At 43.6% G+C, this 22353-nt stretch overlaps 1 protein-coding gene across 1 annotated transcript in view; it reads left to right on the forward strand.

Annotated features, from left to right (window-relative positions):
* The window catches only part of KIF5C (kinesin family member 5C), a 166014-nt gene that overhangs the window by 80581 nt on the left and 63080 nt on the right, over nucleotides 1-22353 (forward strand). The window contains exons 9-11 of the mRNA XM_011285287.4: nucleotides 1350-1454; nucleotides 1825-1973; nucleotides 12973-13121. Coding sequence (XP_011283589.2) covers nucleotides 1350-1454; nucleotides 1825-1973; nucleotides 12973-13121 — 403 coding nt within the window. The remainder of the gene's footprint in view (nucleotides 1-1349; nucleotides 1455-1824; nucleotides 1974-12972; nucleotides 13122-22353) is intronic.

The following is a 22353-nucleotide window of genomic DNA, read 5'->3' on the forward strand; positions in this document are numbered from 1 at the left end:
GAGATCGTGACCTGGCTGAAGTCGGACGCTTAACCGACTGCGCCACCCAGGCGCCCCCTGGTGGGACATTTTAAAGTCATGGTCCTGCACATTGTTCCTTTTGCTCACATCGGTTTTCCTTTGCCCTAGACGTGTCCACATGAATGTGTCAGTGTGGTCTACTGGAATGAACTCTGGGCTGTAAGCCTCAACTCCCCTAAATGCGTTCTTCCCTTGGGCTGGCAATTTGCCATCTCTGGAGTGCAAATCTTCCTTGTCTGTAACAGGAAGGCAATTGCCCCTGCCTTGCGCATTTCATGGAGTGAAGGTGCTCACATATGAAAGCACCTTAAACAACACGGTGTGAATGGGCTGTTATTACTTGTGACCCATCAGCTGCATTATTTCTGTGTCACCAGTGGTATCTACGCACACAGCTCTCAGAGATGAACGTCTGTTGTATTTGAAAACACCTCCCCCTAGACATGCACTCATTCCTATCATTAGGAGTTTCTCCTGTATTCGTAATTGAAATCAGTCTTTGCGCCGTGTAACATCGTTTCCCTGCTTTCCTTTCTTCAGAGAGCAGCTGCCCATCCCACATCGTTTGTCCAGTCAGCAGAGCCACGGATCATCAGGTTGTGTTCCCTGTTTCCCTAGCATCTCTACACTGCTCTCTACCTAGAGCAGATGCAGTCAGGATGAGATTGTCAGTAATAACACAGCAGAGGAGGAGCTGCGAGTGGTCCCTCTGGCTGCAGAGGGGAAAAGAATTCCGCAACGCAATAGACATTTTCTTGACTTTGATGCCCCCAGGTCGCTTTCCTTTTGGATGATTGTTCCCTTTTTCCTTGCTATGGGAGTAAGCAAGGGAGGGAACAGAGTCTGGACAACTCTTGCCACCTCTTATCCCTTGCCTGAAGTTGGAGCTCATAATTTACACTTCCCCAATATGTCCATTCCTCATGGCCAGGGTGTTTTCGCTTCAGGAGTTGCCCTGGGCTCCCTCTGGCGTGGAGGCTGTGGCTCAGGCTTGCAGGGCCTTGGCCCTGTGACAGCACAGGGAGCCTGGTTCCCCTGGATGGATGTCCCCCTGGGATGCATCCAGCTCCACCCCTTGAGGCGCGTCAGCCATTCTCCTAAAACCTAATTGAGAGGAAAATGATGAGAGAGAACAAATCCCTAGCCTCAGGCACAAGGGAAGGTTTGATGAACGTGATTCTTACTCACTTTTATTTTTTCTTGCATTCCAGGAGGATTCACATCCACCTCCCTCAACCCCCAGCCCTGTGCCCTCCTGCGAATTGGAATTTTCTACTCTGTGCTTTTGCTGTCCTGTGCAGCTCACTGCTTTCTCTTCTCTCTGGTAGGTCAGCAAGACTGGTGCCGAGGGAGCTGTTCTCGACGAAGCTAAAAATATCAATAAATCTTTGTCTGCTCTTGGAAACGTGATCTCTGCCTTGGCAGAAGGGACAGTAAGTGATCCTGTCCCCATCTATGAAATGAAATTATGAGAAGCCGCTTTTTGGGTCTGTGTATTCTCTTTGCCGCATACCCCAGAGATTCGTTTATTTTTCTTTGGAAAAAGACAGAGGGAATCCTGGCTGTACACACCCTGCCTGCTGGGAGATCTAGTCCATTAAAATGTATGAATGGTGCTGCTAATTTCCTATTACCAGGTCTCAGAATGGGCACTCTAAACTTTGGCCGAATCCAAAGACCGGGCAACAAATTCTTATTTCACACATCTTCCTAAGCCCGGTGTCTCCAACACCAGCTTGCTTATGTTTTTTCTCTGAATGGACAATGGCTATGATAGCCAATACTTTTTCTTTTCCTAAATAGAAAACACACGTACCATATCGGGACAGCAAGATGACTCGAATTCTTCAGGACTCTCTGGGTGGGAACTGTAGAACCACCATCGTTATTTGCTGCTCTCCTTCTGTCTTCAATGAGGCTGAGACCAAGTCAACACTGATGTTTGGGCAAAGGTGGGTGTGGTCTCTCGTTCCCAGGCTCTGAGCTGGGTCTTAGGTGTCGGGAATGAGTGGTGAGGGGCTAGTGTCAGCGAGGAAGTAGTGTGAGGGGGCGAGCAGCCTATTACTAAATGGCATCTAGCAGGTAAAGCCTGTAAACTTGAGGCGTCATTCATTGAGGCCAAAGAATAACTATGTGTTAAAATATTGGGCAGAAATATAGCCAGTCAGGGCTATGATACTTAAGAAAATGCTCAGACTTATCATAGATGCGATTGCTCGTAATTCAATGGGGTGCTGCTTTTGTTCTGTATGGAACTAAGTCTCACAGGTTCACAGGATTTTAAGTGTGTACAGCTCAAGACTGATAGCTACCTTTAACTCCAGTATTTGGGATCCACCACGGAGTTAATAGAATCAGAAACTTGGATGACTGTAGAGTAGTTGCATCAATATAAAAGGGGGCTAAGGAAATCCTCAGACTAACCCTGGGAGTAGGAAGGTGGCTGCTATCTTCCCGCCTTCAAAAACGTCCAAATAGAATCCCTGGATCTCTGAGAACTAACAGTTGGGCAGCAGGGCAGCATGCTAATCCCGAGACAACCTTCCCATGTGTGAGTTAGGGCGTGCCCTCCTGCCCTTCCTGCCCAGCCCTCCCCACAGCCCAGGGCCCACCTCCTTCAGCCGTGGTCCCTCAGCATCAGTTCAGCATGTGGTTTCTTGTGCCCTTGTGGCCTTCCATCCTGAACAGCTGTGCGATCTTCAGACAAGTCACTAGTTCTCTTTGAGCTTTAGCTGCCTTATTTGTAAACGGATGCACAGAGCTCTCCCCCTGGCTTCCTCCCGGGAGTGTGATGTATGGTTATGCCTGAGACATAGATTAAGATGCCTGAAGAAAGGACAGATGGGGGTGGGCATTCTGCACGAAATTGTTACGACTTGTTTAAACTGCATTAAACCCCAGTCATTTCCTGATCCCACAACAGAACATAGAATTACGCAGTCATGGAACCTGTGGGATATCTAAATAAATAATAATTACATCAAAGTGTTGTAGAACTAATCTGTCTTTTATACTGGATTTGGGTCCTTTACTTCTCATATTACTCCCTTGATTATTCAAATGCTTAGGTCAGTGGATTGCAGTAGGATAGCGCCTACTTTTCTCAAGGGTCACGGGATACTTATAAACCAGTGTAAGTGTGTGGGAAACAGACTACCATGGTGATCATCCTGCCTGTCCTGTCTCTCCTGGTCTCTTCATCTTAAGCTTTAACATTTTTGTCTGAAGACGTGTTTGAGCAAACCAGCACCAAATGCTTTTATGGAGGAAATATCTCTTTAATAAAAGTTTCTCACTTGCAAAGCAAAAAATAATCTGAATCATTGCGAGCCAACGTTGTCCTAGGGCACAGGTATCTGTCTCAGGGTTGCTGTTGTGAGTGGGCATTTGCAGCTGTCTATAGGAAGAGTCTTGGTATAAGTCCAAACGATTATCCTTTCTTCTGATTTTCATGAGGCAATTGTCAGCATCGTCATTATTGCTGGCAGTTTTTTTAGGGCTCGGCATGTGCCAGGAGTGTCAAATCTGTGTGGCAGATCTATCAGGTGGGCCTGACCTCACCTGTGTACAAAGGATGACTTTGAGGCTTAGACTCAAAGCTGTTAGGTGCTGTGCCTGAGTCCACATAGCCACTAAATGACTGGATGACATAGGATGGGGACTGTAGTGTTTGACCCACAGCCTCTTTTAAAAAATTTTTTTAACGTTTATTTATTTTTGAGAGAGACAGAGACAGAACACAAGTGGGGAAGGGCCAGAGAGAGAGGGAGACGCAGAATCTGAAGCACGCTCCAGGCTCTGAGCTATCAGCTGATAGCTGGGGCTCGAACTCATAAACCACAAGATCGTGACCTGAGCCGAAGCTGGACGTTAACTGACTGAGCCACCCAAGCTCCCCTTGACCCACGGCCTCTTATATGCAGGCTGCTTGATCAGGAACCTCAGTGAGCACAGGCTTCTGGGTCAGTAACTCCGTTTTGAAGCCAAGTTCTGCTGCTGATACAGTCCTCTCTCTTGTTTACTTCTCTCTGAGACTCTGTCTTCGTCTGTAGGGAGAAATGTTATAACGCCTTCCTCTGAGAATTGTTGGGAGGATTAATGAGTTGCTTCAGTTTTTACCTAGCACAAGGGCGGCTGGCATGTAATAGGTGTTCAGTGATTGTAGGTTTTTGTTTTCCTCCAACTTCAAAGGTGTTCAGTCTGGGAAAGTCAAAAAAATGGATGGGGCTGCCCTGAATGAAACGGAATATATGGGACAGCTGGGGATAGAAGAGGCTAGACTGAGTGAGGTAGAGTTAGAATTAAGTTTCTGGAATGAAAGACTAAAGAAATACTGATGCTAATTTGGGACTCCAGGAAATAAAAATAAAGTGTCAGTTATCTTTTCAACTGGAATAGGTTGGTCTGCCATCTTTTATGAGAGTCATATGGACACTGGGCTCCATGAGGGCAGGGACTGGGTTTATCATCAGCGTCAGTTGTCCCAACAAGCAGCCAGCACAACTAGTACACAATAGAGTGTCATTAAGTAAATGCTTATTGAATGAATGAACGGATGAATCAAATGCTTATTGTGTAGGATTCCTTAGAACATCAGGACAGGTGCTGAACTATGACACCGTTATGTCCCGAAGTTTGGTTAGATTTACATCTGGTTTGTTTCCCAGCCTATAATTAGAAAGGTGTGAGCTTTTGTTCCTCTCCCTCGATCCCTGAGTTAATGGATTCTTCAAGGACATCTAAGTTCTCTATGGGGCCAATACCTGCTTTATTGTTAAATATACGCATTGAACCCAATTACACAGCAGACACGAGTCTGAACATCGGATTAGACATGGTATCTGATAGCTAATGAGATTAAGCACTTTGAACTCAGAAAAGACTGCTGGGCACATCTCAAATTCAGTGTAACGAGCGTTCATTATACTCCTGTTGCAGGGGTGGTCAAACCTTGGGGCTGTACAAGGTTCCTTCATTATTCCTATGTGGTTCTTTCAAGGACATGAAGAAACTCCATATTTGTTGCCAGGCGATTTTATCGTATTGATGCCCTGAATAAAACAATAGTATGTCCTTTGAAGCAGTAGAAACATGATAGAGTCTACAAATGCCTGAGGGCAGCCTACCAAGTCAGCGCTCTTTAGGATTCTCGATTGGGTACTGGAATTAAAAGGGAAAAAATGCACATTTTCTGTTTCTTGGTTTTGGTGGTGAATGCTGCCTCTTCTATTTGGTCAGGCCTGTGCCCGTTAGTCTCTGCGTGTCCAGCATTGTGCTAGAAAAGAAGCAGAAGCCATTTTCTGTGTTCTCAGAGAGCTTTTAATCTATTTGAGAGGGAACACTTGAATTTCCAGGCAGCCCAGAGTCAAAAAGCTGGACTGTGGGAAAGCAGAACACTTCCGGCTTTTAAGGGAGAAAAGATACTCAAATTAGAGCACTTTCATTGATTTTTTTTTTCTTTTAGCTTCCAGCATTTTATTTTTTAGCCTTTAATTACTCTTCCAAAGAACTTTCATTGCACCATTCGAAAAGGATTGTTGTCAGTTTTAGAAGTATGAACTTGAATCACCCAATTATCTCGGAAGCCTATTTAACGTACCTTGATTTGGGGTAGTAAAGCCTCCAAGGGGCAGGCCAATCAGTTTGGAGAAAGCCTGAATCAGCACATCTTTGGCACTAAGACTTTTGATTGATGTAGCATGAATAATTCAAAGGCTTTATTCGTATGTTGAATGTGGAAGGAAAGTTGATAATTTAGGGAAAGTAATTTCTTCTTTTTATACTGTGTACTTTTTTTTTTTTTCAAATTGTGCCACCTCTTGCCCAGTTTCGTGACAGCTGCATTGGTCCTGAGTGCTGTACATGCTAAACTCATGTCACTAGAGCATGATAACAAATTATCTGCAAGGGTAAGAGTGGACACTTTGGTGAAGGGAGACCCTTGGCTATGCTGTTAACATAAAATGGAAAAAGACTCAGATCACTCCCAGTTGGCATGTCTGTTGCTAGAACACCAATAAGGCTGATTTTTGGAGGGAGGTATACTCTGGGTGACAGAAGTTTAACCAGATGCCAAATCCTTATCCAAATCACTAATTCCTCAGTGTTTCTCGGGAGACTGGAGCTTTTCAAAAGACACAAAATTTGGAGCTTTTAATTTTTCCTTCCCTATACCCCCCACTCAGGAGCAAGGTAATGGCCTCACCAGGAAATGACAAGGTGCTTTGCATCTGTCATGTTTTCAGAAGAAGGTTAGGTGTTTCATGAGGGAACTAGGACTCTGAGCACAATAGAAGGTGTGATGATTTTATGTGTCAGCATGGCTAGGCTGTAGTCCTCAATTATTTAACCAAACACTAATCTAGGTGTTGCTATGAAGGTATTTTGTAGATGTGGTTAACATCTACCATCAGTTGACTTGAAGTAAAGCACATTACTATCCATAATATGGGTGGGCCTCATCAGTTGGAGGCCTTAAGAGCAAAAACTGAGGTTTCTCAAAGAAGAAATTCTGCCTCAAGACTGCACCATCAATCCTTCTCTGAGTTTCAACCCTGCCAGCCTGTCCAGGACTTTCCAGTCTCTGCAATCATGTAATAAATACAGAAATCTAAGGTATATCTTATACATATATACTATATATGTATACTATATCCATATGGAGATATATATATATATGGGTGTATATATATATATATATATATATATATATATATATATATATGTATACATATATATATATGGATATATGTATGTATGGATGATATATATATATATATGAATGGATATAGAGATGGATATATGTATGTGTATATATATGGATGTATATATATATATGTATATATGGATATATATGTGTGTGTGTATATATATATATGGGTGGGTATATATATATATATATATGTGTGTGTGTGTGTGTGTGTGTGTGTGTGTATATACATATATATGTATATGGATGGATATATACATGGATGGATATCTATTCATCATTTATGTACCTATATCTGTGCCATTGGTTCTGTCTCTCTGGAGAACCCTTACTGATAGGGAAGGATGCTGGGCTACCTCCTTCCACCCCACACATTACAGAGATAATCTGTGCATTGAAGGTGTGTGGTTGTATGGAGCTCCTTTTTCAAATGTCAGTACGATCCTAAACACCTGGAGAGGGAAGGAAAATGCTGAAACCAAGAGGTAGGAAGATGCCAAGAACAAACATCTTTCTGGCTCTTCCAGAGGGGCCAAAGTAATGAGAAGAAATTCCAGTGATATGTAGTGTGTATATCATTCAGAACTGACTATGGCCAGAAAGTACAAGTATAGGCAGTTATTGAGGAATTGGGTAGGGATGGGATTTATCAGGCAGAGTGATGCAAACCAAGTAGCTCTATGACTCTCCTCTTCAACAAGGGCTTGATTCAGGGCCAAATTGTGAGAATGCCTAGAGAGTTTTTTCACCCATGGGGTTAACTGAGAGGGTAGAGATGGACATGGTCGGCAGTCCTAGATGCCTGGATGTGTGCTTCTGAACATGTAAGCTGCAAATTCAGTGACAGAGGGACCTGGAGGTGCTGGGCAGGAAACAGAATGCTCAAGGACACGGGGGCAGGGTCTTCCTTCCGCTCCTCAGGGGAGTATGTCTAAAAGAATCCTTATCTGACTGTCTCCCTTTGGGCATCTAGGTGGAAGACGTGCTGTGGCCTCTGCTCTTTGCTGTGCTTGGTCTGCTTTCTTCAAAGGTGGCTAACATTCATTAGCATTAAGAGCTTTTAAAAACTGGATCCTGTTCCCTTCCTGTGGGGAAAGGAAGTATTATATCTGGGGCAAGTCTGGATTATGTATTATTTAAGTAGTGCTTGACTCTCCAAAGCAAGCAAAAACAAAGAAAGACTGCTAAACAGATACCTGATAACTGCACCCTCAAGATTTGGCTCATTTGTGCTGAATGGGTTTTGCTTTTGGGATATATATCTGAGGTTAATTAAGGTGTCCCCCTAAGTAGCCTTTGGTTAGGATTTTGCTCGGTGTCTGCTATGGATATAACTTGTGGAATAGGCTTTCATTTCTGTATACACTTTGGGGGCTCTGGTGGAAAGACCTTGAAGGTCTTTGGAAATGAAAACTCAAGATACTTCTCTGCTCCTTTGTGAGTGATCAGATCACATCGGGATTCACCAAATGTTGTTACTGTGAGATTGACCTATAAGGATGATAAACAAGCGGTATATTCTTCGCTAGAGTAAGTCTCCTGCAGATTACTGGCTTGTTTTCCTATATCACGGAGATAAACTCCCAGAACTGTGGGGCTGGGTGGTACCACTATTGCTACGTAGCTTTAGCTAGGCAAAATCGTAAAACCTGCCTTAAGAGCGTTTCTCACTGTCCGCTGTCCTGTTGATTTTGTTTCCTTGTAAGCTATTTGAAATTCTTTCAGAAACCAGGTTGAAGAGTAAATGCACATGTGTATGTACTCACAAGTCCCTGACTTGTGTCTATAACACAGTCCTTGAGTGCTCAGGATCCATGTTGATTCACTATATTTGAACAGAGTCCAGATATAATGTTTAGTGTGATTATAGCTCGCAAGTATATGGAAAACCAAAATAAAGAGCAAAGAATGAGAAAGTTGGAAGACACTTGCATGTGTTCTAAAGTGGACAAGGCAAAAAACCAGTAGACCACTATCCAACCCACCCTGCTGGCAATGAGCTAAACATCCACACAGGGGAAAGGGAATTGTGAACGGCCAAATTAGATAGGACCTAATGATTAGGCTCCTCTAGTCTGTAAATTTTCCTGAAGTTCGTGGTAAAGAGTAAAAGTGTTCATTGTCTTTTTACTCTGGTTCTCTCATGGGACTGAGAGACTGAGACACTCTTTATTCCATTTTGTGAGGTTGGTTTCAACATCTTAGATAGAATGTTTGTTCTGTTTGAAAGAAATAATTCCAGGCACAGAGATTCAGGTATCCCTCTTAGCGACTCTAGTTTATTCCATGATCTAGAAATAATTATATCTGACTTGATTTCTTTCTATGTCACTTTATTTTTAACTTTTTTTTTTGTTGACTGTAACATACATACAATAGAATGCATAAATTCAAGTATGCAACTCAATAAAGTTTTACAAATATATGTACACATAGAATAATTACCCAGTATCCTAGAAGCCTTTCTCTTATACCCTTCTGGTTAATACCCAGCTGTCAAGGGTGTCATCCTGACTTCTGTCAACATCAATTACTAGTGCCTGTCTTTGAACTTTGTATAAATAATGACATACACTACTGTTTTGTGTCTGGCTTCTTTTATATAACATTATAGCTTTGAAATTCACTACATTGTTAAATATAGTAGTAGTTTCATTTTTCCTAGTTGTATTGTATTTCATTGCATGAATATAGCATATATTGTATCCATTCTACTGTTGATGGATATTTAGACTGTTTTCATTTATATTATAAGTGAAGTTACTATGACATTGTTTGTCATGTCATTAGGTAAATATTTGTCCTCATTTCTGTTGGTTATGTATCTAGGAGTAGAATTGCTAACTCATAGATATGAGATATTCAGCATTAGCAGATAGTACAAAGACTTTTCCAAGATGCCTGGAATAATTTATACTCCCTCTAGTAGCACCTGAGTGTTATAGTCTCTGTACATTCTCACCAACACTTGGTATTATCAGTTAAAAATTTCTAGCCATTCTGTTGGGCGTGAGAAGTTATCTTATTATTTTATTTTACATTTCCCTGATGGCTAACCATGTTAGGTGTCCTTTTTGAGAATATTTATTGACACTTCTTTTATGAAGTGCCTTTTCAAATCTTTGCCCAGTTTTTATACTAGTTGTCTGCTTTTTTATTATTGATTTATAGGGGTTATTTGGGTTAAGTCTTTTATCAGATATATGTATTGCATATATCATCTCCCACTTTGTAGCTTATGTTTTAAGTCTTCGGATGGTGACTTTTAATGAAGGGGAGTTTTTAAATTTTAATTAAGTCAAACTACTTTTATGTCCTATTGAGAAATCTTTACCTGCCACAGGTCTTAAAGATATTCTCCTGTTTTCTTCTAGAGGCTTTATTATTTTACCTTTCACATTTATGTGTATGATTTATCTGGAATAGACTTTTTATATGGTATTGGGGGAGTGGATAAAGGTCACACACACCCCCTTCCTCCAGCACCATGTACTGAAAGGACCATCCTTTCCCTTTGTGCCATATGGGCACCTTGTTGTAAATCAGATGACCTTGTAGGCTAGTATCTGTCTCTGGATGATCCATTCTGTTTCTTTTCTAAAGTTTCTGGACTATTCAGTCTCTGTTAATTACTGTGGCTGTATAATAAGTGCTGATATTCTACTCTTTAACTTCATTTTTCAAAATTGTCTTTGCTATTCTTAGCTTTTTTGCATTTCTTTGTAAATCTTAGAATCAGGTTGTTGATTTCTAAACACATATGCAAGCCTCCTGGGATTTTATTTGAGATTATTTAAAAGCTATAGAACAATTCTGGGAAGAATTGGCATCTTATCCAGTCAATGTTGGCTGATTTCTTCAAATTCTAGCTTTAGTGGATGGAAAGGCATTTGGGATGCCACTGTTCCGTTTGGAATGAAATGAAGTCTAGGGCAGTCGCATGAGACAGGGTTTCCCACCATTGTTAAGAGTTCCAAATGAGAGCTCGGATTTATATCTTCCCAATGCTCCTGTGGGTCATTTCTGTACCATTTGTGCCCTGCTCTGGGCCTTGGGACAGCGACCTGTTTGGACAACTGCAATGGGCTGTCTTTGCCTCTGGCTTCACATTGGGTTCTGCCAACGGGAAAAAACATGGGCAGGTTATCAGAAGAGAAGAAAGTGAGGTCAGGGTATTGGTTTTTTGGCTCTTCCCCTGCAGGGTCACTTTGGGTCGGCTGTGTCCTCAGATTAAAGGCTGTTACAGATGCCAGTGGCCAACCACCTTCTTAGAGTTCCCTGCCTCGGTGGTGATGGTTCCCCACCACTGGTTTGGGGCACACATTGTTCATTGTTACTTCCCAACACCCTTCTCATACCTTTGGCAAATTCCCAAATTATGCAATAGAACGGGCCATCTGTTTCCTGCCAGTACCTTGATTAGTATGAAAGTGGAAGACGAAGAATTTTCTGGACAGCTTAAAGGAATTTTGAGAATGAGGATTAGTTACGCCAGTGATAACCTTGCTGGGTCTGCTCACAACAGTGTACTTCTGGCTAAACTTGCCTGAGTATAGCAGGAAGGCTCTCTCCTTCTCTTTCTGGTATCGCTGCAAATCATCAAGAGACTCTTTATGATTTAAAAAGTGAGACCGGTAGCCTCAAAGTGTACCCTTAAATGCCCACAAGCATTTTAGCCATAGGTCATTTTTCACTTTTTGACTTACTGAGTTGATAATGCACGCTGCAGTGTCCATGTTTGCACAGAGAAGCATCCACACTGCCGGCTGGGATGTTAGAAGGTGAGGTGAGAGTGTCAAGCTGGCATAGACTGACACTAGTAATAAAATTGCCGCTATGTGAAAAATTAGAGTTGAAGCACTTCTGGGGACAGCAGCCTCAAGCTGCAATGAACGAGGGAGAACTTTACTAATTCTTAAGCGGAGTCTTACGCTGAAATCATTTAACTCCTCTTTTGACAGTTGGGTTATTTAGTTGTCTGCTTTAGGAATTAATTTTTGGAGTGACATCTGTAGCCCTGGTACGGGCTGGTGAATTTCTTTCACTGAATTAGAAATCATGTCCAAAATGGCATTTCATGACAACAGTAATTAACCTGAATCACACATCAGATAATGCTGGCAAGTATGACAGTACAAGAACTTGTGGGAGTTTAAACTGGGAAAGTGAATAGCAAATAAAACAGAATATCACATTTTTAAATGAAGTTTTTGCCTTCTTAAGAAGTAAAGAGTAAGCGGGATCCTGCTGTGGTCAATTTACATTTCAGTCGGACACATCTGCTTGTGTGTTCATTTCTGTACAAAGCTGGGTGAATCGTGTCGTTTTTAGTATCAGCCAGAGCTGTCCTGACTTTGCTCTCATCAAGTTTCCCTTGAGTAACTGTCCAGACATCCAGTGTGGGGTCACATTCCCCAGTCATATGCCCTAGAAATTCACTGCATGTCTCATACTAGAGATGAACAGATGGTGGCCCTTAGACATATTTATTTGCCTCACACATTATTTTTCAAAATTGTCTTAAACTAGGAGATACAAATAAAATTATCAACTTCTGACTTTCCCTGAACAATGGGATGGACTGAGAACAGGGGCCCTCCACTCTTATGTCACTCTTGTGACAGGGGCCTGTGCTCAGCGGGGAGCCTTGGTTTTACCTCGCTGGCCAAAAGTGGCTAAGTGACCCACCTGTCCCGGGAAACACGTGTTGGCATGTGTTCAACACAGCGAAGTTGATTGTAGGTACCAAATGTAAGAGAAACATCTGATTGCACTATTTCAGTCTGTGTATCGTTGACGTGAGAAACTGTATGCCCTACGAGGCCACAGACTTTGTCTCCATTGTCTTGACAAACCCCAGTGTTTCATAAATGTTAGTAAATGTTAGGATAGAAAGGAAACTCTTACATAAGAAGACGGACCTGGCAGAGGAGACTGCTGAATGCTTGAGAAAGACTATCACCATAAGTCAGGGCTGAGAACATATAACAGAGAGTGATGGCCCTGGGAGACAATTCAAATGAAAGTCCATGGGATTTAGGCTGGCAGGAGGTAAAGGAGAAAAGGAAATGGTGAGTTTGGAACCTTCGGGGCAGTTAGGAGGGTGATAGGTCCCAGGACCCCTTCTGCTACCCCAGTCACAGCCTTCTAATGTGAAAGCATTTGAGGCTTAATTGTATTCATGATTTAGTTAATGATAATAGCTACACTCAGAATTTTTTCCCTTATGCTTTTGACCTCAGGGCTAAGACCATCAAGAACACAGTCTCCGTGAACCTGGAACTGACAGCGGAAGAATGGAAGAAGAAATATGAAAAAGAGAAAGAGAAAAACAAGACTCTCAAGAATGTTATCCAGCATCTGGAGATGGAGCTAAACAGATGGAGAAACGGTAAGGAAGAACGGAGAGGAAGAGTCACGGATGTGTGTTTTCCTTTTCCTAGGACAGCTGGCCTCCTGGGACACTTGGGAAGGACGGGATGAGGGTGGAACTTGGTCCTGCCTTGCAACAACCTGTGGAATGAGTGACGTTTTCTCATTGCCTGGCGTAGCTCCCCACCCGACCCCGTCCCTCGGCTCACATGCATGCTTACTGTGGGCAAGCGACTATTTGCAAAGTTGCCTTAATCTATTTTCAATGAGATGCTCCCCTATCTGATCATTGTGCTTCCCTCCTGTAGCCATGTTTGAGGTTTAGAGGGCAGTGCCCGAGACGTTGTGGCTCAGATTGCTTTTGATTAAATGAAAAATGTCCTTCTCTCCTATGTGAGTTTTATAATTGATTTGGGGTTAAAAGTCCCCTCTGGCAAATATTTGCATTTTTTTTTCTGGGCCCAACTGATCATGCTCTGCTTCTTCAGAGACAGAAATAGAGGGCTCTTGAAGAAGCTCTGTGCTAAAATGGAGTCTTACAGGCTTGTTTCGTGACTAGCTTTTTTTCTTTTTCCCCAAAAAGCATTCTCTTTGGTTTGTTCTACTCGAAGAAAATATCTCAGAGAGCTGACATGCACTGGGTGGGTGGGTTGTGGGTGAGGCGTTGAAGAGGGGTTTCCAGATCCAAGTGCGGGCAGATTATTTCAGAAATTTTAGCATTGTGATGAAGTTAGAAGGTAGAAGTCTTTCTATTTTTTAATTTATTTTTATTTTTAACTGAAATAGGCAGGTTGGGGTGTGTGTGTGTGTGTGTGTGTGTGTGTGTGTGTGTGTGTGTGTCAGGGCACAGTGGATAGCTGGAGATTCAGATTCTTTGCTGCTGTGTCCACTACGTATCTGAGGTGCTGCAGCCGACTTCAGTCTCTTGGGTGAGCGTAGGAGCCGCTATGCAGGATCGGGATGGGACCCGCCAGTTGGTGACTGTAACTACACAGTTAGTGGCAGACCGTCTTGTGAGTCCGTGTTTGCCACTGTGTTTTGCTAGGAAGGTGGGGTGTCAATGACCTACTATTTGATTGAAAAACAATTGTGAGGCAAACCAGGATCCAAGAGAGGTTCAAGAAGTGACCTAGTAGCCTAAATAACACGATGCTTTTTGGGAGATTTTCTAGCTGCACACGTGTTTTGAAAGCTGCTAGAATAATTGAATAATTCAGCACCTGGGGCCGGTGCATGCTTCCTTGCAGTTTGGCAGGAGTAGGAGAGAGAGGAGGGATGGTTGGCAAGGCAGGGAGCGGCTGTATGAGGTTTTGTTCTATTTCTGGGATCCTCTCGGGTCAGTTCTCTGCTGGGCAACTGGAACACTCAGTAAAGCCTTTTGGTAAAGAGAGGGAGACTGGCCTTGGAACACTGTGGAGTGGACAGCTCGCCTTGTTTTTTTTCTGCCCCCTCTTGGCACCTGCCAGGCTCTCACCCTGCAGTTCTCGATCCCTCAACCAGTTCTGTCCTCTGGGGGCGGTCTCCCACCCAGTTTGCCTAACTCCCCTTGTTGCCTGGGCACTCTCACCTTGCTTTTGGACTTTTCACTTGGCATCATTTTAATTGTTGCCCTGCTCCACCCACCTTGCAGATCTACCTAGAAATACACTGTTTTCCGTGGCCTGCAGGGTGAGATCCTATATAAGTCCTTAAGTATATAATTGGGGAAAACTCATGTATGATTTCTGGCACATGATAGACTTCCATAAACGTATCACATAAACGTGTTTAATCCAGTGCTGGAGTGGAAAGGGTGAGCCCTCAGTCATGGTCTGCGCCCTTACAGAGCTTAGAGTCTGATGGGGAAGGCAGACTTCAGCCACAATCAATAAACATGTCTATGCTGCATACCTAAAAGAAAGCATAAGGTACTAAAAGGTATTATAACAGGGGCCCAGATCTTGACTTGGGAGTCAGTGCAGGTTTCCCTCGGTAAGCGACCTAGGGAATAAGATCTGAGAGAAACAGAGCAGTTAGGAGCGCCAAGGCAGAAGTGGGGGTCAGGGTGGAGGGAGCCGCATTTACAACATCCCTGAGGGGCTCCCTGAAGTGGGGAGGCAGCAGGAAGGCCAGTGTGGCGTGCCAGGGTGAGGCACTACTGCCCCGAGCTGGACGGGAGAGGTAGGCAGGCCTGTCTTCTGCAGGGCTGAATAGTCTTTGCTCAGGATTTTGGTCATTATGTGGGAAGCAGTGAGAAGCCCTTCGAGGATATTAAACTGAAGATCCTATGATAAGATCTGCATTTTCAAAGCTCCATTGGTTGTGCTGGAGAATTGAGTAGAGAGGGTGGGAGGAGGGCCAGGAACAAGGATGGTCTTCCAAGGATGAGGCTGCGTAGTTGAACTGAGAGATGTGGAGATGGAAAGGGAGAGGCATGGCTGGATGAGAGAGGTATTTAGGAGGTGAAATTAGGAGATCTTGGGGAGGAGCTGGCCATGGGAAGGCAGAGTGCCAAGTTTTCTGGCTTGCCGAGTTAGATGGAGGGTGGAACCATTCATCTAAACAAGAAACACCAGAGAAGAACCAGACTGGAGACCAGGGAGATGAGGAAGGGAGTTTGTGGTACCTGTGGCATAATCCAAGTGAAAATGTCAAATAAGTTAAGTCCAGAGGTCTAGAGCTCAGAGACTCTGGCTGAGCTAAGGAAAGAAATGTGAGAGTTGAGCTTTAGGAAGTGCCTGCAGGCATAGGTAGGGGTGAGGTCCCCTATAGAGAGAGGGCAGGGAAGAGGAGAGGGAGAAAGTCTTGAGAGGGACCCCCCCTCCACCACTGCCATGTAATCACTGAATGAATGTGATGGAGAGGCGGGATCTGCAGAGCTCTCCTGTTCTCGCAAGCTAACCTCTGCACATGTGCATTTTAAAGGTAATTTTTCTGAAAGCAGAAGTTTTCAAGTGTAGAGATCCACCTTCAGTGATACAGATTTCAGGCAGGATGGAGGCAGATAGAGGCATCGTGGAGCTGTCCTTTGACCAGCTGTGAGTTGAAGGATTATCTCAAGGATTAACTCCATGTCACATATACGACAAAACGGCCCTGGCTTTTTGTGATGTTCCTAGGCTGGCCGTGTAATCCTCAGGCAGCCCTTGAGGTTTTGATGGGCCAGAAGATGTGCCCAAGGTGACTCAGTCACTGACAGAGCAGGGATCTGAATGTAGGGCAGTTGAGTGCTGAGTTCATTGTCTCTCTGTTGTCTATGGAGCCTGCACATAGCCCTAGTGATTTGTGTTTGGGCCAGAGGAGTGTGACAAATGTCACCCCAGGAAAGAAGGGACTGGAAGCTTCTCAGCAGTGTCCCGTGCACCAGACCTAATTCCTCCTAGTCCTGAGAGCATGACTGGTTTGTGCCAACTGGAGAGCTGGGATTTTGAGAGGTGAAGAAGGAGAGCAGAGGTGACGCCCCCCCACTAAAATCCAAGTGGCAGGATATTTCCAACTTTCTTTTGAAATTTGACACACACATTGGCTCCAAACTCTAGGAGTCAGCCACTTGTGGGCTGAACGCATTAAAGCAGCATTGTCCATTGTATGCATTCTCCGCTGGGAAAGAGCTTTCCATCCTTGCATGGTGTGTTTATAATTTGAAAAGTTTGGCTGCTCTACTCCAGCTGTGGGAGAGCAGGAGAGAGGGAATATAGCAGAGAAAAATGGTGCGTGTGTACCCACGCCTCCGCTTTTCCTTCTTTGCTGTTCTACAGAATGAGGGAGGACTACAAAGGAGTAGGAAAGGTAAAATAACACGATTGTCTCGATGGCAAACCATGTAGAGTGAAGAAGTTGCTACAGTTGGCTGGAATGGGACCCTACCACAGGAGAGAGCATTTCCCGCTGAAGTCCTTCGAAGTTGTGAAATACGATCCTGTTACTTGCCTATAGGCAAGTTCTCCCCCAGACCCTCACCAGTACAAGTTTTCAGTGTTCAGCTCCTTGTAGCTTAATGGGCTACTTTAGAATGAGAGCCTAGCAGTTTCCTCCTCTGGACAGAGTAGAACGTTGATTCTCAGAAGATGGCCTGGGATTCCTAATGTGTGTAACTACACCCAGCCTTAATTAATTTCTGCCATTGGCATTAAGGCCAGGTGGCTCAGGGCATGCGGGTGCTGGCCAAAGGGGAGGCCATGCCCTGTTTTTACAAAGAAGGCATAAGGAGAGCCACTCCATTCCTCACAGTGCCAGGCTCTTTGGGTTGCAAGGGACAGGAATGACCCTGCTTAGCTTAAACAAAACAGGAAAGCATTAGAAGTCTGTGGGTGACTCCCAGAACCAAAGAACAGCCGAGGAACCAGGCTCACCTGGCAAAGCTGGGGCTACTCCAGAGACTCAGGCAACAGAGCTCTTAAGGGGTCACACCTGGCATGACTCCCCTCTTGAGTATTTTCCCCCTTCCTCGAATTATATGGTTGAGACCCAGACGCCCTGGGAGAGAGAAGGGGGATACTGTGGGGGGTGGTGTGCTTTGGTTGAGGAAGGCCAGGGCCCTCTGCTTCTCAGGCCTGTGTCTTCTGAGCAAACCTGCCTGCACTGGAAGATGCAATTCTTCACAAGGAAGTTGCGGTTCTGAAATGAGAATGGGCGTTCAGTGACTGGAAAACACCTGTCCGCTACGATCTGCTAGTGACATCTTGTGGGCTGAAATCGACTGACAGTCCTTTGAATCTGGAAGTTCTGCTGGCAGCGTCAGCCTCAGGAATTTTGTTCAGCCTACTTGCTTAAGGACAGATAGAGAGAGTGGGCAGTTGCCAGAAGCAGGATTGTTTTTTTCCAGTTCTGTTGTTTGTTCATCATATGCATGGAAAAGACTTGAACAACCCTATAAATGGGGATAGACTTAGAGAGTTGGATTCAGAGTGAATTATGGCTCCCAGTTCACCCTGCAGCCATCTTCCAGTCTATCCAGAAGATTCTTAATGGGGAGGATGGGAAGAGAGGGCTGAAAGCCCAGGGCTGTGACCCTCGGAAGGGGGATGGGCGCACAGTTCCACGCACAGATCCCCCCATTGCTGCGGGGTCAGTCTTTACACATGCCTTCTTTTCTGATACTTCTTTCAATCTTGCCCTTTAAAAACCGGTCACATTTTACAAGGGCTTAAGCCAGAAAAGGAGGCCCTGAAAATCCAGGTGTCGAGGGTGCAGGGAAATGACCCGACAGAGAGTAGGACACCTCTGCCGTGTCTCTTGAATGATTAAATATAATATTAAGTAACAGAATGGATGTAGATTTACCCCATCTGCTGAAGTCATGCAAAGAAATTATTTCATCACAGCCTGGGAAGGCGTGGAAAAATCGGCAATCTCCAGAACAGATTTGTTTTCCAAATTTAAAACCTGCCAGGCCAGCAGGCTTGGTTTCCTAACTGGCTAAATCTGTAACGTGGAGTCTGATCTGGGGCTTTGTGGGACTGCGTGGCCTCCGTAGCTGGGATACAGTTTGCTCTTTTAGCAGTAGAGATGTCGAAGATGCTGTCCACCCCCCCCCCCCCCCCCCCCCCCCGCCCTGGACTCCTGACCGTAGCAAAGGTTAGCGGTTCATTTGAGAGATCCCATCTGTTAGGCTCTCTTCCTTCTTTTGAGAGTAGAAATACTGCCCGCTAAGAGAATGGTGTGGGCTAGTCAAGAGGTCAGGAATGTAAAGAGATTCTAGAGTCCTGTGTGACCAGTTTATTATAAAATTACTCTAGAAGGGATTAGAGAATGTCTTAAGCTGCTTACAATATTTTTAGGAACTAGGGTGAGAGATGCTATTTGTGTGCAAAATAATCCCATAAAGGAATGACTTTTTTTTTTTTTTTTTTAAACCACACATTTATATAATGACATCTTGTAGCCAGCTGCTCTTACCCATCTGGCAACTTAAAGATTTCCTTTTAGTTTCTTTGATATAGAAATTACCTACCATTAGGTCTGCCACTGGGCCTCTTTAATTGGTACTAAAAGAGAGCACCTCCTTTGCCAGATCTGCTGTGGTTTCTGACGGAAGCTGTGAGTGACCAGCAAATCTCTGCCCCTGGAGTTGCAGAGAGAATGCAATTACCTTTCTATGTTCTCCAGAGGCTTTAGGGACTCAATTTATGAAAAGGATAACTAGCTCGTTGCTATTTCATGTGTGAAATTTTAATGAATTACTGGCAGTCTAATGGTTTTCTTCTTTTTTTTTTTGAAAAAAACAAAACACTAAAAAGCCTGTTTTAGAATTTTTAACTAATAGCCCTAACGAGTATTTTTGATCAGTCTGTCATTCTTGTTTATTGCAATTGATGGATTTTTGCTTTTTTGTAGGAATGCGATTTATGCCCTCGGGGGGTTTCATTTTATAATTAAAATGCTCTGCAAACCTTGTAGGTGTGCTCTAAGCGAATGCCCCTGTGTACACACAAATCTTTTTAGTCCTTACAGGTAATTACATCTGACAATAGGAAATGCCAGAATGCTTATTTAAAGAAGGGAAAGGATTCTAATGGAAGTGGGGGGAGTTTTCGTTGTAAAAAGTCCGATGCTTTACAATATTATAAGCTCTTTCCCTATAGACAGCAGGTACAAAGCCTCAGGGGATGAACTAAGAGAAATTTGCTTTTAATGCGAAAAAGGGAATAAAAATAAAAATAGATGCTCATCTTCATTTGGTGGTCCTTTTCCGGTCTCTCACCACCAGATTTCAGGACATTTTTTTTTTCCTCCAGGGTTTGTTTGCAGCTGTCTGCCTTGTTACAATCAGTTGTTCCGTAATCACCTCGTGGGGGCTTCTCCAGAGACTCAGTCCACTGCAGTGCAGGGAATATTCTCGATTAACGTGGTGAGATTGCCATGGAGACAGATTGCCTAGTGTCAGGTCTCGCGTAGTGTTGGGAATTTACAACCCCCAGACGTGTTTGTGAGCTGGACAGTGTAGTTACCAGGGACACTTCTGGAAGTCATTTTCTCGGTCCTTTGAAGGGTAGCAGTGTTTGGGAAAACCAGCTCTTGGTTCCTCTCCAGGCAGGAGCTGTGCTCTCCCACAGATGCCTGCTGCTTTTGTTCCTGCGTGTTGCTGCTTTGTTCTTCTCGGCCTGAACGGCTGCTGCAAAAAATAATCCTGACTGCCTGACCTTTGGAATATAAACTGGGAAGAGCGCCTTGTTTAGATGTAGCTTTGTGGGGGATATGTTGATGCTTTGATTCAGAGAATTGTTCAAGACAAACCAGAAAGTCTGCTATAGGTTTCAAATATTGTTTTAGTAATAATAAAAATAAACCTGAAAGGGACTTTTGTAGCTACATTGTGTTTTATTTTTGGAACTGAGCTATAGCCACAAAGGTATTGTGAAGACCTCAGGAACAGTAATCTCAGAATAAGTAAAAATAATTTATCTGCAAAGCCTGGAGAGTTGACAACTCGTTAGGGAGAGGAGGAGATAAGAGATGGACTTTAAACCATAATACCTTCAGCGTTTTTTCACATATACTATTTTAATTAAATCTTTAGAACAATGCCGTGTCAAAGGCATTATTATTATTTTTTCTCCTTTACAAAAAGCAGATGAAGAGGTTAAGCAGGAGATGGGCTGGTGATTAATTAGATCAGTTAAAAGGTGCAGTGTGGCTCAGCGTCCCAGCACAGCACTGGAGATGTTAATGAGGTTTGTTGATTACTTTCAGGGTGCCTCGTAGCAGCGTTGGTTGTTTGCTGAACTGCTCTATTCTTGGACCCCTCTGGTACTTAGTGATGCTGTGATTGCTTTAGGGTCACTTGCCGCTAGGTTATAGGGGTTCATTCCTGGCTCCTACCCACTCAGATGGATCAAAATATGCCCTGGGCGGCTCCTTAGCACACCCCAGCCTCATAGTGGCACTGGCTCTCGGCCATGTGGAACCAAAGAACACAGGGACTATGTCTCTTCCAGATGTGTTTGTATCTTGCGTCTGTCTTGGGGCAAGTTGGCGTAGGATAATAGGATCATATTCTGGCTGATTTCCGGTCTAGGACAGTTAAGAAATTCACCTTCATCATGCTTAAGCTGGAAGATTAAACTTATGCCATACTGGAATGCCCTGTTGACAAAGTTCAGAAGGTAGAGCTGAAAAATTTGAGATACGGTCATAACCCAAGTAGGAGAAGGATTTACCAAAGTGTTGGTGGTAAATTTCTCTGGAGAAGGAATAGAATTGGGAGGTAGGGGTGAAGGAGGGCTTTAGAGTTTTTGTGTATATAATCTATGGTTAGACAAAGATATATTTAAGTAAAACAAAACAAAAAAGTCCTTAGGAACTAGAATATGGTACTGCTTTGACAGCCTGTGGATTTAGCAGGCTGTAGAGAATATAGATCCTTTAATTGGATGAGGTCCAGTCTGCGCACTGAGGTCGTTGATGGATGTTTTAAACCAGGAATTGGAACTGAATGAAATATTGATTTGGTTCAGGTTCAGTTCAAAGGCTACTCTGATATTCTGGTTTTGTTTCAGGTCAATAATTTTAGAAAAAGGCACAGGTACAGTACAGTCTAGTTGAGCTTTAGAAGGAAAAAGGGTTGGCTCAGTTTCTATTCAGCAAAGGAATTGTTTATTCCAGGTTTTGCTTCAAATGGGACTGGTGAAATCATTGGATGCTAATTTTTTTTGACAGGAAAGTCTTCCTACCATTTTGTAATTATCAAGGGAGATAATGGAGCCTGAAGCAGCAAAGCTAAGCCATCACAAAGCGTTTTGTTTATGTTGAGGTAAATGTGTGCAGTGTTCAGGTGGCTTTCCTGACGCATGATGCATACTGTTCATGAAGCCATCGATTAGGGGATCCAGTTCTGTCTTTTATTATTATTATTATTATTTTTAATTTTCTGGGAGAAATTATTTCTGTCCTAGGGCAGTTTTCCTGGGGACTTTCCACCAAATGCATTTTATGGGCTGAGAACTGGGTGAGGCTTGGAACACTGCAGACACTCAGTGATTGTAGCAAACTGAGTGTGAAGTTGATGGTAAACACTGTGATGGAAAAGTATGTTTGGTTTTGCTTTGCTTTCCAAAAAGATGTTTGAAAGACTCAGTTGGGCCACATGGTTTTCATAGAATCCTTTTTCTGCGGCCTGTCTTTGCAAGGTGATTTTCTCAATGGGGTGGCCACTGACCAGCTGGAGAACTTCACTTTTTCCCTCAATTTGAGTTGTCAGATTTGGTAATGCTGCCTCCAAAGGCCTCAACAAAAGGCCATTCTGTAGATCGAGAAGGGCTGTGTGCTACTTT

The sequence above is a fragment of the Felis catus genome, chromosome C1 (genome assembly GCF_018350175.1).
Source record: "Felis catus isolate Fca126 chromosome C1, F.catus_Fca126_mat1.0, whole genome shotgun sequence".
Classification (NCBI taxonomy): Eukaryota; Metazoa; Chordata; class Mammalia; order Carnivora; family Felidae; genus Felis; species Felis catus.